At 50.1% G+C, this 17,928-nt stretch overlaps 1 protein-coding gene across 1 annotated transcript in view; it reads left to right on the plus strand.

Moving 5' to 3' along the window:
• Window positions 1–15,854, plus strand: part of TPRN (taperin) — a 22,469-nt gene extending 6,615 nt beyond the window's left edge. Inside the window, exons 2-6 of the mRNA XM_009994340.1 lie at window positions 9–576; window positions 691–783; window positions 14,513–14,687; window positions 14,961–15,088; window positions 15,792–15,854. Coding sequence (XP_009992642.1) covers window positions 9–576; window positions 691–783; window positions 14,513–14,687; window positions 14,961–15,088; window positions 15,792–15,854 — 1,027 coding nt within the window. The remainder of the gene's footprint in view (window positions 1–8; window positions 577–690; window positions 784–14,512; window positions 14,688–14,960; window positions 15,089–15,791) is intronic.
• The last annotated feature ends 2,074 nt before the right edge of the window (window positions 15,855–17,928 follow it).

A 17,928-nucleotide genomic window follows, 5' to 3' on the forward strand; every position in this document is an offset into this window, starting at 1 on the left:
GCCCCCAGTGCCACCGGCCCCACCCAGCCGCTCTCTGCCTCAGCCCCCCGCGCTGGGACCTCTTTCCAGATCCTTCCGGCCCCCAAGCCTGACTTGGCTGCCATTCCAGCCCATGACCTGCAAGCCCAGGCCCTGGCCAAGCTGCGCCTGAATTCACGCAATTCCTTCCTCTTCGTGCCCCGCCGGGAGGGCAGCCCGGCTGTGCCCCCGGCCCCCAGCGCCGGCCCGGCCCTGCCACCTGCCTCCCAGGAGAAGGCACCAAAGGAGCCCCCGAGGGCTCCCCCACAGCAGGAAGAGCCTGTCACTCCCCCGTCGGCACCTCTGGATCCATTGGTACCTGTGACTTACATCGATGACATTGTGGAGCTGGACAATGGGGAGGTTTCCCCCAGCCCCGGCTCGGCTGCGAGAACGGGGAGCTTGGCAGATCAGCCTGGGGGAGCCGGACCTGAGCTGGACATGGAGACCTCCTCCGTGCCCCTCTACAGGCCACACTCTGTCCCCCATCAGAGAGGAGGCAGCACCTTCACTGTCATGCCCAAAAGGAAGCCCTCGGGGCCGCAGACTCTTGCTGATGCCAGAGGAAGGCTGCAGCGGGAGGAAGAGGAGGAGGAGGAGGAAGAGAGCAAAGGAAAAGGCAAAGCCGTGGAGAATGCTGTTGGGCCCCCAGCAGGGATGTCCCATAAAAAGCGCTACCCCACTGTGAATGAGATCGAAGTGATTGGGGGCTACCTGTCCCTGGAGAGGTCCTGCATGAGCAAGGCGGGCTCCCGCCGCAAGAAGGTAACTGCCTGGGGCACCTCTGTGCTGGACAGCCCGGCTGGAAGTAGCTCAGTCCTACTTCTGGCTTGTCTTTCCAAGAGGCAGCAGGTGGGATGATGGGCAGGGTCTTTCTGGTCCTTTTTGAGAGCCACAGGCTTGCCCTGGGGGAGGGGGCACTGGGTTCTGACCCACTGAGTAGGTGGGAGTGGGATATGCCCTATAACTGCAGGGCCTCTCCTACATAGCTTCTCGGAGCTGTGATAATGGAAAGGAAAATATTCCCGCTGTTTAGAAGATGGGGATGAGCTCCGTGGCTTGAACCCTCTGCAGCCCTTCCTGCCATGCCTGGGGTGCTGGCCATGCTGAGCTCCACGCTCAGCCTGTGGCTCAGTGGGCAGCGTGGCATGGGCATCTTCCCCCGCATTAGTGATCTATTGATAGAGGCTGGGGAATTAATGAGGGCTGTATTAGGCAGGACAAGATCAGCAACAACTTAACTCCCCAGGAGAGGATTGTGCCAGCTGTCTGCTCGCTCTGGCTGCGTGGCTGAAGAACCACGAGACACTGGTGGCTCCAAGTGTCTTCGGAGCCAATGCCAGGTTTTCTCACTTGCTTGGAATCTTAAGTTGGATCCTTGTGAGCCTTAAATTGAGAATTGGTCTTTGTATGGCGTGGTGACGTGCATCTGGATGTGATAAAGACACAGTCAGCCTGGAAGAGTGAGTTTATTTTGCTGTGCTGGAGGAGCAGGCGTGGGTTGTTGGGCTCTGAAGGCCACACACTGAAATGACACATCCCTGTTCCTATTCTGTGATGTGTGTTTCTGTAGCGGGAAGAGGTGTTTGACATTCCGTTACCTACATTCAGCTAAATACCTGATGGACTGAATCCACATGGGTGCCTGAGGCACTGAGCACTCTAATTTGAGGAAATCCTTTGAACAGGGTGCATCTCATTGAGAAGGGAGGCAGGGAGTGCTGCTTCTAGTGGCTTAACCTTGTTGGATTCCTCCGTGAGACTCGCCCTTGGTGTTAGTTTGGTTGACTAATGCAGGCAGCAGACCTGGAGCATGAGAGCCATGAGATCCAGAATAAGCAAATAAGCAGGAGTGGTTGGTTCTTGCTCAGTGCTCCTGTGTTTTTTCCCTTGTCCTTCTACAAGGAAGTGCTTAATCAGACTGGAATTGTTCTGCTGTGTGAATACCTCATTGATTGTACTCATTCTGGCTGTTCTCTTGTCTCTATAGTTTGGGGTATTCATTGGATTTACATCAAGTCAGGTGTGTGGTATAAATGGTGAAAATATCCAGCAGACTTGTTACCTCTGGGGTATTCTTAGGATGGAGCAGAAAATACACATGAGACTTTGTGGGGCAGACTCTTTTAGATAACCCCAGCTCCTGGTGCAGCCAGTGGAGCCCATTTCTCTGGGCCAGGCAATGCTGGTAAGAGAATAAGCAAAAACAGTTAAGTGATGTGTGGTGGAAGCTGTACAAAAAGGAGGAAGGAAGATGAGGACAAGGCTGGTGCAGCAACTGAATTGCTTATGGGTGGTCAAACACTGCAGCAGGGACCCAGAAAAGCGGTGGCATCTCCATCCTTGGAGCTATTTGAAACTTGCCTGGAGACAACCTTGAGCAACTGATCTGGTTGGACCTGCTTAGAGCAGGAGTCTGGGTTAAAGACCTCCAAAGTTTCTTTCCCAACATAAAATACCATGTGATTCTTAGAAGTTTGTTTACCAGTGTTGTGTCTGCTTGATGTTGGATTTGTGTGACATTGGGCATAGCTCCTCTGCTTCTGTTCTTATCTTCTTAATAGCATTAACTGCCCCACTCTGCAGACACCCTCAAGTGTGCTAAACACTGTGAGGAACACACAGCTGTGACAGTGTTGGCTAAGAGTTGTGTGGGGGGATGGCCTGTGTGAGGACCTGACTGAAGATCTAGCTTCTGAGAAGGGAGATATTAAAAGGCAAAGGAGGAACTGCCTGTAACATTGCAGGGCTCAGGGGGCTGGAACAAAAGGGCACCCTTTGGAAAATAAGATCTGGATTAAGGAGATATAGTAAAGAGCCACAAGGTTCTGGGAAGAGTTAAATGCAGTGGGAGAAACAGCAGGTTTTCTTTCAGTTCCCTTCCTGCTGGGGGTGGCAAGCATGGAGTTGGACTTTGTAGCCAGGGTTTAGAAGGTGCTGATGCTGGAGCAAATGGAAAGATTTCTGTTTACTCTTAACCTAGAGGATGTTTGTGGCTTTTACTCTGGGTAATAAGGCTGAGTGTTGATGCCTGAAAAGGAAGGAGCTAGTAATTGGACGCATTCCTTGGTTTCTTCCCAAGAGATTGCTGAGTGTTGCCAAGGCAACTGGCCAAAAACAAGGTTCTGTTTTGTAGATACGACGGGGTTTTCAGAAACTTGGTTTTGGCCTGGGTTGGGCAGAAGCAGACATTTCCTGTGAGCTGGAAGCTGCAGTTCTTTGGTGAAATACATGTCCCTTTCTCTTTTGGGGTTATCAAAATCAAGCCTGATGAGTCAAGTCAGTTGAGCAGCTATCCAGGTCTTTTGGGGCTGGTGTCAGTTGAGCAGCTATCCAGGTCTTTTGGGGTCATTCTCTCCTGGCAGACCTGCTGGATGAGCCTCCCTCCTTTCCAAACTTTGCTTTGGGTTTGCTGAAGGGTCAGGGTCAAGAAAGTGGTGTTTAGTGAAACTTTTCCATGACTTGGAAAACTTTATCCTCTTGCTGCTGCCCAACAGGAATCAGGGTGAGATAAAGAGCAGGTCTAGCACAGCCTGGAGTTGCCACATTCCTGCAGATCCCTGTGCTTACAGTCAGACTAATGATTTATTAGGAGGGAGAGCAGCAGTGGTGGCAGTTGGACTGTTTGTTCTGTGAGATGCAAATGATGTTCTTCTACAAATGGGGAAATTCAGGCTCCCTTTTCTGTCCCTTGGTCTGGCCACTGGTTGCGTGGCTATGGTGGAGATGCCAGCAAGATGGAGGTGACTTGCTCCTCATCTTCCAGGCCACATGCTCTATGGTTTTTGGAGTGGGAGGGTGGCTAGGGCAGCGTGGGGGTGGGTTCCAGCACTGCTGCTGTCAGCACAGGATGAGCTCCAGGCCCTGCTCTCATCTGCAGAGCTGCAGGACCCAGTTACACTTGTGACTTTGCTGTGGCCTGCTGGTCTTCAAGGCCTTTCAGGAAAAACAGCTTTATTGCTCCTTCCAGACACTTCAAATATGTGAAGCAGCTGTTTGTTTTGGGTTTGGAGCTGGATTTTGAGCTGGGGATGGAGAGAGAGAAATGCTGTTCCTGTGTCAGAATAACTAATGGTCTCCCAGCTCTCTTGTGCAACCAGAGCTGCTGTGGTGGGGCAGCTGTTCACCCGGGGCTGTGAAGGTGAATGTGGGGTTTTGTGTGATGGGACATGATCAAGAGCTGCAGGTGGAGGGCAGAGCCCCAGCTGTGTGTGTCACAGGGACCAGGTTGTCCTTCTGGGCAGGGAGTCTGAGCTCCTGTCCTCCCACGGGTGTTCGGATGCCCTCCAGGATGGTTCACCCACTCTGTGGCTCTGCTGAGACCTCTCCAAGTGGCATCACAGTTCGTTCAGATGAAGCCCTGGGGGTGTGACTTCTGTTTGAAAACCAAGTGAACGTTTGCAGTTTTGCATGGGTGTGCTGGGCAGCAGCTGGCAGAGGCTGTGAGCTCTGCCAGTGAGGACAGGATACATGTGCAGGGGTGGAAGGAGACCTACTGACCTTTATTCTAAACAGGGAGTGGGGGAGAGGGTGCCAATCACTGCTGGTGACCTCTGCTCACTGCTTGTCTTTGTGTTCTGTTATTACCGGAGCAGTAATGACACTTCAGTCTGATAGCAGCCCCAGGAGGAAAGGAAGGCTTTGCTGCAGGATGTGGGTCTTTGGGATCTCAGATGATAAAGTCTAGCTTGGCTGACCTGACAAGAACCCATCTTGATCTGTTCACATGCCAAGATAATGTAAAGATAATGTATAAGAAACGTGTCAGCAATATAGGAATCCAGGTTTCTGGAAAACATGTGAGTGGCATGTTGGAGTGAGGGACTGGAAAGGACTGCAAGCTGCAGGGGCAGTGGGGGCCTGGGAAGTAGCTGTCTGACTTCAGACTTCATCTTCCCATCTTGCTGGAGCCTGGACTCTGACCCCTCACAGCGAGAAGGACATTGAGGTTCTGGAGTGTGTCCAGAGAAGGGCAGTGGGGCTGGGGAAGGGGCAAGTCAGCCAAGGAGTAACTGAGGGAGCTGGGGGAGTTCAGCCTGGAGCAAAGGAGGCTGAGGGGAGACCTGGCTCTGCAACTGCCTGAGAGGAGGTTGGAGCCAGGGGGGTTGGGCTCTGCTCTCAAGAAACAAGGGACAGGACAAGAGGAAATGACCTCAGGTTGCCACGGGCAGGTTTAGGTTGGATATTGGGAACAATTTCTCCCTGGAAAGGGTTGTCAGGCCCTGGTCCAGGCTGCCCAGGGCAGGGGTGGAGTCCCCATCCCTGGAGGGGATTCAAAGTTGTGTAGATGTGGTGCTGAGGAATGTGGGTTAGTGGTGGCCTTGGCAGTGCTGGGTGAATGGTTGGACTGGGTGATCTGAAAGGTCTTTTCCAACCAAAAGGATTCTGTCAAGGTCCTGCATGTACAGAATTTGCTCTGACTGTGCTCTGTCCTTATGTTTTGTCACTCCTGAAGTTCATCCAAGTCCCGGTATGTTTATCTGCTCCAGGACCTGGAACCTCCTGGGGATTCTGCAGGAAAGGTGACTTCTGCCCAGGTCATCCAAAGTCCTGTAAATAACAGGACTTGCAAGCCAACAGGCATCGGATTGTTGATGTTTTTAATGGTTTTTCCTTGGCACAGACAGCAGTTTGAGTGCAGGAAGGTGAGCCTGGTGTGAACAGGCTTAGAAGAGCAAGGCTGGTGGGATCCAGACTTTTCATGCTTCTTTGTGAAATTGTCTTCAAAGATGTTCAGCCTCAGCTGAGCTTCAAACGTTCCAGCTTACGTGGACTTCAGCCTCTTGCATTTTCTAACATTTTGATCTCCATAATGCCTGAGTGTGGCTTCCAGATGCCCACTTAAATGTCTGTTAAAGTCTTACTCTGAACATCCCTCAGCTTTTCATCATGGGCAGGATTGGGCAGCAGTTTTGTTGGTCTAACCTGCTGGAGTTCTTGCTCTGTAGCTTTCCATCCGTTCAGTTCTGCTGCGTTCAGTCTCCTGTGAGAACCAGGTGTAGGCTCCAGATGCTGGCAGGGATCAACACTTCCAACAGTTGCCCAGACCTGTTTGGAGCAAGTCTGCACAGCATGGAATCTAAATACTGGTGGCTGCCTGAAGTATTTTTTGTGTGATACACAAAATATGGTTACCTTACACAAGTAAGGTAACCATAACACCATTAAAGTAACCAGGTGATAGAAGCAAAAACCTTTTTGACGTTGATTCCTCTGTCCATGTGTTTTGGAGGGCTCAGGGCAAAGATTTGTGTTGTTTAGCTCTTGGAGAGCTGTGTGTTCCCCTTCTGGTTCCTGCCTTGCTGTGCTCTGGGGGGCGTGACACTTGCCACCTTTAAGGAGGGGCTGACTTATCTGACATGGATGTGTTGCATTTTTGGTAGGTGAGGTCAACAGTGACAAGTCCAGATCACGTCTGAGGTGATCAGGCATGGTCCCTGCCCTGCAGAGATGATTTCCACCAGCTGACAGATGTGAGCAAGGCTGTGTCACCCAGACTGTGCCACTTCCCTGCCCTTCTCCAAATTCTGACTTTTTAGCCCATGGTGCTGGTGGCTGAAGACTGGAGAAGTCAGAATCTTGTTGCAGTTCTCACCTTTAAACCACCTTGCAAGCCGGACCTGAGGCGCTTGGTGAGGCTTGGTTGGTTTCTGTTGCCCCACTGCCTGCCAGCTCCTGGGAGTTCTGGTTCTTTGTTGTACTCAACAGAGCAGATGAGTCATGTTTATCTCATCCCCGTAGTGGGAAATTTTCTGCCTCTCTCAGATTCTCTGTGGCCTGGCTGCTCCCACACTTTGCCTGGTGCCACAGCGATGGTCTGAGCTGCTCCCAAATTCCCCCTGTTCTCCTCCTCTGTGGGCAGCACTGAGAATGGGGCAGAAGTCCTAAAATAGAAACTCTTACGCAGATAAGAGACAAGTCTGTCCTTGAAGCTGGTTAGGACATGCCCAGAGCTCAGCCTGCCCCACAGCTTGAGAGATTTGGAGTCCTTAGTGCTCCGAGTTCTGATCACAGGGCTTACAGTTAACGTTCTCTTAATCGGTTTCCTTAATCTGTGGAGCAGGTTGGAGACGGTTTATAACATCCCTCTATCTCAAGTATTCAGCTTGTCCTGGGTTTGGGTTTTCCTTCCCTCTCTGTTTTTTCCATAGTGTTCCTCAGAAGGGCTGAGGAAGTACACACTCAGGCTGGCTAGAGCAGAAGTCCCGCTTGTCTGTGTCCTGCGTGGGAAACTGTAGGAAAAATGAAAATGTTTAGTTTCCAGATTCAGTGGCCATAAAGTTGAGCTCACTCCCCTCCCAAGTGAAACCTGGGCAATTTATAAACCCAGACTCTCCCTTGTGCCTATATGGAATGTGGGTATGCCCTGGAGCTAGAACAGTATCTCTGGCTGGACAGTTAGGGTAGGAAGAGCCACGTGAGGCATTGGTATCATGCAGAGACACTTCACAAACATCCTGGGAAGGTCTGAGCTGGAGGAACTTGGTGTTGATGTTTTCTGGGAAGTGCCCTTCAGATGATCTTAGGAACTTGACACGACGGAGCTGCTGTTTTGTAGGCATTTGGACTAAAAGCGAGCTGAAGAAACTATTTCAAAGGCACCATGAGAGCAAACTGCTCGTGCTTAGGGAAATTGTATAGCTTGCAGCTAGTGAAAATGTGGGTCTGAGAGCACATCTGTAAGTCCCGTGGGGATCTTGCTGCACTTAGTCACTTCTCTTCGAGGAAGTATCTTTTGCATATCAGTAGTACAGAAGAAGGCCAAGAGAGACATGAACTCTCTGACTTGGCTGATATAGTTTGTGTTGCTGAAACCTTGTTGTCACTCTTGGTCCTGAAGTCTAGAATGAGCTCCTTGCCAGGGTGGGAAGTAATTCTGTTCCCACCCTCCCCATATTTCCTGGGAAATGATACTCCAGCTGGAGATGCTTCACTTGCACTAAACCAAGGTACATGTCTGGGCAGCTCTGGTCAGTCTGGGTTGCACAGAAATGTTTGTGGGTGGCACCTCCCAGCGTTGCACCCGTTGTAGCCACAAATAGGCTACAACAAATGTAGGCCTGGAGTTGCCTGGAGATCAGAGTCCTCTGCTGTTTTGTGTGGTGTTTATGAAGATGCCAAGCCTTGGCACTAGTTGTGTCTTGTTTATGCCTGCTCTCTTTGTGTATTCAGATGAGATCTTTCATACATGTAGGAAGATCTGACCAATGCTTATGGGCCAAGCAGGTACTATTGGAATTGCTTGTTAAGCCGTGGGAGGCTCTGGCTCCTCTGCCCACAGATGTGCAAAGGAATGAAGGGATCTGTGGGTGAATTGCTGCTTTGTACTCTGTCAGACTGGAGCTCCAACTGCCCTATGGTGGTTTGGACACTGGAATCTCTTCTTGTCCAACAGTCAAGGGAAGAATTAACTGAGTTTCCTGCCTTTCCATGCTCTCTGGACTGTCCCTACCCTGTCACTTCTCATCAGGAATTTGAAACTTCCCTGTGTCTTGAACAAGGAGTTTAATATTTCGAATCTCCATGCATTGCTCCTGTCTACCATGTGCTTCAGCATATTGATTACACAGAGCTGGCTTTGTGGGTTGCCTTGTAAATGGAGACTTTCTTGTTTTGCCTTGTGGCTTGGGAGCTGGGATGTGGTCCTGGAGGCAACCTCTCCTTTGCCAGCAACACCCTGCTCCCTTGAGGTGCTCCTGCTGTAAATCTGTAGTGCTTCTGGCTCTAGGCAGTAACTTAACTCTTGTGATGCAAGAGTTAGTTAATGGCCGAGCAGAACTCAGTGTTACTCTTGGGAAACACTTCCTGGAAAAGTGTGATCAAGTGGAGCAGCCAATTCCTGTGCTCCAGAACTCTTCTGTACTGAATGACAGAAAAGTACATTTGTGCAGTGCCATCTGCAATTTCCTCTCCATACTGAGGCTATTTCAGCCAGAGCAGTGCAGGTACAATCTGATGCAGGAACCAAGCCTCAAGTCCCTTTCATTCCTAGGTGTCCCTGTCAGGGAAAACTTTCTTCCTGTTTCAAGGAAAGGCTTTAATGGTACAAAAGCTCCTGAATGACAGCAAATGTCTTGGTAATATGCTGATGATATTGTAGCCCTCAGGGTACTAGTCCAGGCTGCTGTGCTTAGAGATTGTGCCTGGAGTTATTCAACCATTTGGGCTGACACATAACCTTGTTGTCAGGACAAGTACAGGCATGCAGATAACCTGATTACTAACTCCTGTGTAAGGGCTTATTTTCCCCAAAATTCTTCATCTAAAAGTTTCATAGAGAAAACTGCATCTCGTGAGAGCTGTACAGGTCATTGACTGCAGGTTGTAACGAAAAAAATGTAGGTCCCTGCAGAGATAAGTGATTTATGAGTTCCTCCTCCACCTCGCTTTGCTGAATTTGCTGACCTGTGAGAACAGTCAGGCTGAGTCAGATGGAAGGATCAGGGTAAACCCTTTGGGGAACTTCAGCAACTGTAAAATATCAGCTTCGTCCCTCTGTTCCCAGTCTCACAGGCAGTTATTTGTCTGTGCATGGACTTTCCCTCTCGCCCTATGGTGAGGTGTGAGGTGTTGAGGGGCCCATCTCCTAGCACAGATCCTGAGCTCTGCTGGGCAGAGCCTCCACCACCCTACCAAATGGGGTTTGGTGCCCGAGGAGCTTTCCTGCCCAGCTTGGGGTGCTGTTTCTTGCCAGCCTCGATGGGATGTTCTGCATCAACAGGCTGCCTGATGCACTCCCAGCTTGGGCTGCTGCAGTTCTCAGGTGCCTGGTCTTGTGTTTTGTCTCACTGACCGAATCTCTGGACAACTAGTGCAGCAACAAAGCTCAATGTAAGGACTGCACAGAAGCATAAGGTGATCTTTCTTCAAACCACTGATTTTTTTTGTCTATGCTTTGTCCTGTCAGAGATGTCAGTCACACTTTTGTTTTCATGGTGAATTGTTGTCCACCCTTCCTGCAGATACAGACGAAACCCTCCTGCTGCCTTTGCTGAGAAAGGAGGAGGCATTTGGCTGACCAGGTGTGACAAGCTGTTAAACCAGCTGCTTTAGATCACACCCAGCAGCACGTTGGCAGCTGGTGCATGTCCTCAGGAGGCAGCACAGTCAGATTTTTGTCATTTCAGCATTAATATTACTTGAGGGAGAGGGGATGATTAGAGGAAAAACAGTACCTGAGAAGAGCAAATCTTGATCCCTGGTGCTACTCAGCTGGTGGATCTTGTGAAGCACTTGGGAGTGTAACCACGTTACCTAAAACTTGCTGTCCCCCTCTTGTCACCATGAAGCAGCTGCTGCCCTGCTCCAGGCTCTGCAGCAGCGTTTGGAAGTGCTGCAGGCACCGTGTGGTGTCGTGTGGAGAAACTCCAGCTTGTGCTCCATGACTTGCCACCCCATCCAGCTCCATGTGCTGAGCAGGGATGGCAGTGGGGTCCCTTGCAGCCCCCTGTGAGAGCCACGGGCTTGGAGGGTGGCTGTTGGCAATCTCTCTGCAGGGAAGGGGAAATGGGCTCCATGATTTTTGGTAGACTGCTACAGAGGGGATCAGTATGCTGACCCTGACTGTGCTTGCTGGAATGCGATGGGGTTTTTTTCACCTTCTTTTGTTCTTCTAATACTAGAACAGTATTATTTTTTTACTATTACAAGGTGAGGATTTGCACTACCAGAAGGGTCCCTGTTCAAAGGGTGTAAAGCACCCTGTGTTACACTTTGGCTTTGCCACACCTGCCAGGGACCAAATATAATGATACGGGGAGAAGAGCAAAGCCACATTAGAGAGGTTGCTTCTGAAGATGCTGATTAGCCCCATGGTTTGCTCCAGAGATTTATGATGATATCCTTATCCCTGTAGACTTTCCCACCTTGGCTTTTGGAGGTGAGGTGGCTGCTGATTTGCATTGTTCCTGTCACAAGCTGTTTTCTGTAAACTGGTTATTTTTAGTTCTAGTACAGAGCTCTTTCACAATTGTTTGGGGTTAGACTGGGTCCTGCCAGCCTGCATCACCTGAAACAAGGTTGAATTTATATTGCTTTTCAAAGTGAGCCATATATCACTACTCCTATTTAAGCTTGTTTATGTTTCCCCCGGGTGCTCTATTACTCATTACTGTTCAATTCCAAGCAAATAAATAAATGATCTTTGCTATGGCAACAGGAATTTGGGGGCTCAACAGCACAATATTCCCTGAAAAACCTGCCCTATTCTTTCTGATTGCTGGGAAGGTATTAATAGATAGCTAAATGGTTTTGGGTTGGACCCTGGTTTTGTGTCAGTTCTGGGTGAAGCATTCAGCTGAGCAAATAGTGACAAATCCCTGCAAACATCCACAGCTGAAGGGTGCAGAATTCCTTATTTCTCCAGCTAGCAGTAGAAACAGGGGAACTTCTGCTGAGACATGATGAAATACGTTCTCTGGCTGGAGTGTGCTTGGCTTTTCTGGGATACATTTTCCTTTTAAAGGAAATTATCTCTGTTGCCTTTTGTGTTTCCATAGAAGTCTGCGTGGGCTGGCAAGGGGCTGGCTGTGCAGACCTATTGTCTGTGTCATTACTGGGCTCCTGATTTTTCTTTTAGATATTTCTTGGAACCAAATCTGCCTATGTTCCTTACTCACAGTGCCCAGTTCTGCCCATATTGACCCATGTGTCCCCTCTTTCCGCCTGAATAAGTTATGCTCCCAACTTCAGAGCTGCTTTGTGCTTCCCCTGAAGCCTCACGTTTGGGGAGGAGAGCTCATGTGGGGGACCTGAGTGGTGCCCACAGCTCTTGGCAGGCTTACAGCTCTGGGTTCCAGGGCTGTTTTCCCTCTGCTCTGCATGGGCAGGTGGGTCACCTGCAGGAGCCCAACCCTGTGCCAGCACCTGGCTGTTCCTGGTGTTTGCTTTGCCTGGGTGCGCCCCGACGCGCTGCTGTGGAGCAGCCCTGGGGCTCCTCCTGCTTCCTGGCAGCAGGACATGGGTGGGGGGGGGTTAGGATGTGACCCTGGAGCACGACAGCATGAGGTTTTGGGGGTGATGTTGTGCCAGGCTCCACCTGGGCATTGCTGGCTGGAGGTGTTGCTGAAGCAGCAGGTTGTCTTGTCCTGAGCTGGGGTTCTGGGTGCCTGGGGCTGGCACTGCTCTGGTTAATGATTACTGGTCTGAATGGCTCCAGCCTGGCCTCCTGCAGCGCTGGGGCCTCTGCAACCCCACCAACCCTGGTGGCAGAGTGTTCTCCAGGACACCCAGCCCTGCTCCAGGGAGCAAGTGTGGCTGTGGGCACGTGGAGCTGCCTTGGCTCAGCCCTTGGGCTGGGCTGCTGGCAGGTTTCCTCTGGGCTCTGCGTGGGGAGGTGTCTCCTGGGAATTTTTGCTGCTTGCTTTGGTTTTACTCCCTGGAGAGGCAGTTCTCTCTTCTTGCACTACACACAGCTTTGGTCCAAATTGGACTCAAAGTAACTTTCCTTACAGATTTCCTCCTGATACCAGAAATCCAGCAAAAACCTGGTTCCATCTCCCAGTCTTAAATTTTAAAAGCAGGGCACATCTCTCCTTATCCCTTTTGGTTTTTGTGTTTGGCCACGTTTTTTTTGCCCATCAGCACAGTTGCCAGCACTGGTGAGCAGCCCGTGTGCAGTGGAGAGCTGTGTTCTGGGGTAGCTTCAGAGCTTCCAGGAGCTCTGGGCAGCTCAGCCCTCGTGGCCTTGGTGCCTGGCAGGCTGGCTCATCCCCACAGCACAGGCTCCACATTGTGAGCAGTCACTGCTTGGCTCGGATCAGGGAGCATCTAGGTCAGCAGCAAGGGTGAGAACTTCAGGGAACAGCAATTGGGATGCTCTGATCTTTAGGGCCTTTTTATTCCAGCCCCTTTTCTCTGGCATGTAATCATTCCTCTCCCTATGGGTCCTCTGGAGAAGATGAGAGTGGCTCTGGCCAGGGCTGGGGCAGGGAATGGGGAAAGGCAGCTTGTTGCCCTCTCCGGGTGCTATTTCCATCCTTCCTTCTCCTATCACCAACAACCATGCCCTTTTAATTCTGTTCAGAACCCTAGTAGCTCAATGTTAGTTGTAGTTAGAAGTAAAGGGATCACAATACCCTTTGAGGCTCCTGAACCTTGATCCACATTGGCTACATACTTCCCTCCTTCTGGCATAAACTAATTCCTGCCAAGCTCATCCCCCTTGTTTGTCTGTTGTGTGCTGGCATCAGCTGTTCTCCTCTGCTCCTTGGTATTTGTTTTCTTGGTGTTTATTTTCTTGGTGTACTTACAAAGAGCTGTTGTGCTCTTTCTCAGCCTTCATTTTCACTCTGAGCAGGCTGAATCTGCTCTCCACCTGTTTACATGACTTGTAACCAGAGCTTCTCAGCAGAACAGTAGATAATGATTAGGACATGTCAAGCTGCAGAGGAACAATCCCTTCCCTCAACTTTCACTCTGAAGAGCACATCTGGAGTTACTGTGTCTGGGTTTGGGCATCCTGCTGCAGGATGGGTGGAAAAACTGGAGCAAGTCCAGCAGAGGCTACCAGAGAGCTCCTGGGGCTGGGGGTAATGGCATATGAGGAGAAGCTGAGGGAACTGGTTTGTTCAGCCTGGAGGAGAGAATGGGGGAGTCCAGTTGCTGCCTTCCACTGCCTGCTGGGTGTTACAGGGAGGATGGAGCCAGGCAGTCCTTATTCCTTAATATAATTATTACACTGCTGTAGCCAATCCAGATTTTCTTGGTTATTCACAGGTGGTGAGTTTCTTGTAGAGCAAAGTTAAACATTGTCTCATTTTTTGTGTTCTTGCTCTCCAGTTTTCTGAATGACCCATAAAAATGTGGTTTTTCTGTGGTGAACTCCCATGTTGGAGTCATTGTCATTCTCCATCTCTCTGTTATTGTTCAAAAGTCATTAGTGAGAGTACTAAATAAAACCCTTTTCAAAACAGAACTTTTAGGTACCTCCCACTTTTCCAGTGTTCTCCACCTGTCACCATCTCTCCTTTAGCTGCTTCCATCTTCTCATTTGTGGTGTTAAACCCTGTTTTTATTTAGCTTCAATAGCTTTTTGCCAGGATGTCCTCCCAGAGATATAGTCCTGATTGCTGAAGTTTCTGTACTCTAGAGCAGGGGTAGACAAGTTGGCAGGCATTAGCAATGTCACCTTTCCAACATGTGGATGCTTTCCTTTCCTCCTTGGCAACCCTGATCCCTCTTGAGGGACGTGCCAGCAGCTCCTCCTGCCTGCGGGCATCCGTGTTAGGTGATGGTCAAGTGTGTGCTGGGGCAAAAAGCCAGAGGTACTCTGGAGCTCTCAGCCTCCTGACTCCATCCCATCCTGTTGGCCACCTGCCTTTGTGGTTTCTCTCAGCACCATAAGAGGTTTGACAAGGCATGTGGGGAAAGGTGGGGGGACATGCAATGGCTCCCTTAAACCAGGGTGAAACCTGGGGTGGGAGGTGGCTGTTGTCAGAGCAAGTGTTGGATTTCTTGTGCTGCTTTCTAATAATTCTCCTTTGCTGCTGTCTAGATGAAGATATCTTTCAATGAGACAAGTTTGCAGACCATGTTTGAATATCCATCAGAGAGCTCACTGGCAGAAGAGGAAGAGGAAGGACATGCTTCTGAAACAGAGGAGGACAAATCTCACACCTTTTGCATTCCACGTCCAAATAGCACTTTGCATCCCAGTACACCTAACTCAGGTGAGCGAGGCACTGTGGTGGCACTGGGGAGTTACTGGTGCTGTCTGACACTGTCCATGTTCCCTATAGCCCCTTATAGGGCTCCACAGAGCTGGAAATGACAATGGAGGTGACTTCTGCCAGCTGAGAGCAGAACTAGGGCCTAGTGGGGAGAGGGCTCCAGCCGGAACAGGGAACAGCTGGGCAGTTTCTGTGCTCTCCTGGCCAGGATCCTGATCCTGTTTCATTCTGGGGCAACGAGAAATACTCATGTCAGCTTTGTCCTTCCAACAGATTTATCCAGCTACACCCCAAAGCACTCTGTGAAGTTCAGTGAGTGGCAGGAGCAGAAGTATGAGGAGATGCCTGCTGTGGAAGGATCCCTTCCAAAGGAAGCTGATTCCCGTGGGAACCAAGAGATGGTGAGACTTGAAATAAGCAGGGCTTGGCTGTGTCCTGCTGTGCACTTACCTGGTGCTCTAGTGGGTCTGGATAGTGGATGGGATGGGCTGTGCCTTCCTTGAACACCTGTGGCTGTGCTGGCTGCCCAGGGTGGCTGTTCAAGCTGTGCCACTGAGGGGGAACACAAGGTCCTGGGGGACCAGCTGTGGAGAACAGCCATGGGAAAAGAAAAAGGGCCTCCTCTACGTGTAAAGAAGTAGACACAACAATAGGAAACCAGCTAAGGGCCAGGGCTGGCTGTAAGCAGCAGGGTGAAGGTTGACAAAAATCAGAACAGTGTTTATCATGTGCTGGGTGTGTGGTTGGCTACATCCTGGGGGCCCCAAGTCTGTGTATGTGCCAAGGAGCAGGTGTGAGTGCTGCACTCTCTACCCCGGTTGCCTATTCTCAGTTCGCACTGTACAAGTATATAAGGGAGCATTTTCTCATAATAAACGATTCCACTGCTTCTCACCCTGGAGCCTGTGTCTGATCCCAGCACATCCTGCCTCTCCCCGGGAGGCAGCCAGGACACTTTCCTACCCCAGGGTTTGGATGGGGGGAACTAAATGTGCTGGTTAGCCCCAGGCAAGGTGCCAACGCAGCCTTCACCCTCCAGAGGTGTGGGCACTCGTTTGCTTTGGATTTGATGCCACCTCCATCTCCCTTCTGCTTTCTCCACAGCTCACCCCAGCCGAGAAGGGCGGGCTCTCGGATTTCAGCAGCGAACCAGCTCTCTACTTCTGATGCTCCATCCCCTGGTCTGCAGCATCAGCTGCTGGGCAGGACGTGACAGTGCAGCCTTCCAACCTCCCTGCAAGCTCCGCAGAAAGAAGCTTCTGGGTCCCTCCCTCACCACAGTTTTCGTTGGATCCTGATGCCAAGGATGGACTAGATGCTATTGGGCATCTTTGGAGAATATTTGCACTGGATTCTGGGACCTGACTACTAGTTTTAAGGCATATATCGTTTTTATTCTGCCTGTGGCCTTGTATATTCCTTGTTCAAGATCAGCTGCCCATGAGGCAAGCATCATAAGAATGGATCTGTAATCCTGAGATGAAGGTAGATTCTCTCAGGGCTTGTCTGAGTCCACCCATCCAGGCACCCTGCAGGGTCTGGACAGCTTCTGTAACTCCTCTCCCACCAGTGAAGAACAGTTCTGGAGTTGGAGCACTGGGAGTATCTGTGCAGTCAGCTGGATTCCCAGAGGTGGTTGTGATTTGACAGCTAGATTGGGTGTCAGTTTGGACTGTTGTGGTTTGTGGTTTGTTCCCAGCATGTTTCTGGGTCTAGTTTCACTGAACCATCATGGATGTGCCAGTGATGTTCTTGTGAAGGAAGCTGAACCCACTGTGTGAGGGGTGGGAGGGAAACACATGCCTTTAGCTTTAGGTGTCATTTTTGCACTGATCTTTACACAGAATTGTCCAGACTGGCTTGATCCTCTTGAAGTTTCCCAAACATTGGCCATAGCTTTGATCTGTCCATCCCCAGTCCTGGCATTTGGTCTCTGCTGGTTGTGCTTCAGTTTGCCAGTTCCTCCTGTGGCTTTGTTTCAGCATCTGTTGGTGGCCAGGACCAAGATGTCTCTGTCTTGGCTGGCAGGGGGGCTTCCTTCCAGCCACGCTCGCTCTGCTCCTCTAATGCAAAGCACAGGAGGGCCATTTCACTCCTTTCTTCTGCAGAACTCGAACAAGGAATATAGTATTTTTTTTTTTTCCTAGGATTTTTATCATTCTGTTGTAATTGTTTAATGCAGCCAATATGCAAAGGAATCTGCTAGACTGTTCCATTTACGTTTTCTACTACTGTAAACTCAGGGTCAAAATTGCACTCTGGAAAAGACAGAACACTGCTGCTAATGTGATTTGTACTTCTGGGATTAAAAGAGATGCAGTTGGAATAGATCATGGCCTCCTTGGGCTTTATGAAATGAGGGGTACCCCAGCGTGTGGCTCTGTCCAAAGGAACAGGCTGATTAAATTTTATACTTTCATTGGTTTGTCTATTTTATATATATATACACACACACGATGAACATCTAGTCAAGCTGACACTGGTCTATGAACTGCAAGTGCTCTGCACCCCTTGCACTTGTGTGGGTGTATGTTGTAGCAGCAGGAGGAAGGTGTTCCTAAAAAGCTGAAAAATACAGACTACATGTTAATACATACTTCTAGTTCTTCTGCCCTGGGTGCCTAAATATTTCTGGAAAGATAATGCAAAAAAAATTAGGTACTCAGCAGCTTGTTAGTTGTTGGCTGGAGAGGCCACAAGGAAACACTTTCCACTTTCTTGTACTTCCAAGGCTTGTCCTTTTCAGGCTAACTCAAGATCTGCTCCCTGTGGGACCTCCCAGGAGCAGTGTGTGGCTGGGAGCACATCTGCCTGACATGACACAAGTTCTGTTGGAACAGCATGTCCTAAGGCTTCTCCCATTAATGAAACGTTTCAGGAGGAGAAGCTGACTGGGGTGGAATGAGGAAAAATACAGGGCTGCTAGTGACTGATAGATTTAAGGGAGGAGTAAGTTATCAAATGTGTAGAGTTAAACACTGGGCAGCGCCCACAGCCAGTAGCTGTGCAGGGAGCCAGAGATCAGGGACTGTGTTTGAAGCAAAGATTATGCACAGCTTTTCTAGCAGAAAAGGTCCCAGGGAGCATCTTGCCCTGTGGGAAGGCTGAGGCCAGTTTAAGGCAGCTCTGCCTCTAGATTTGCAACTCAGCAAAACTGCAGTTGGCAAAGCAAAAGCTGCTTGTAATTAAAGTTAGGGACCAGGTGTCTGAACTCTGTTCTGCTGGGGACCAGTGAGGAATG

The sequence above is a fragment of the Chaetura pelagica genome, unplaced genomic scaffold, assembly GCF_000747805.2.
Source record: "Chaetura pelagica isolate M959 unplaced genomic scaffold, ChaPel_1.0 scaffold132, whole genome shotgun sequence".
NCBI classification, from domain to species: Eukaryota; Metazoa; Chordata; class Aves; order Apodiformes; family Apodidae; genus Chaetura; species Chaetura pelagica.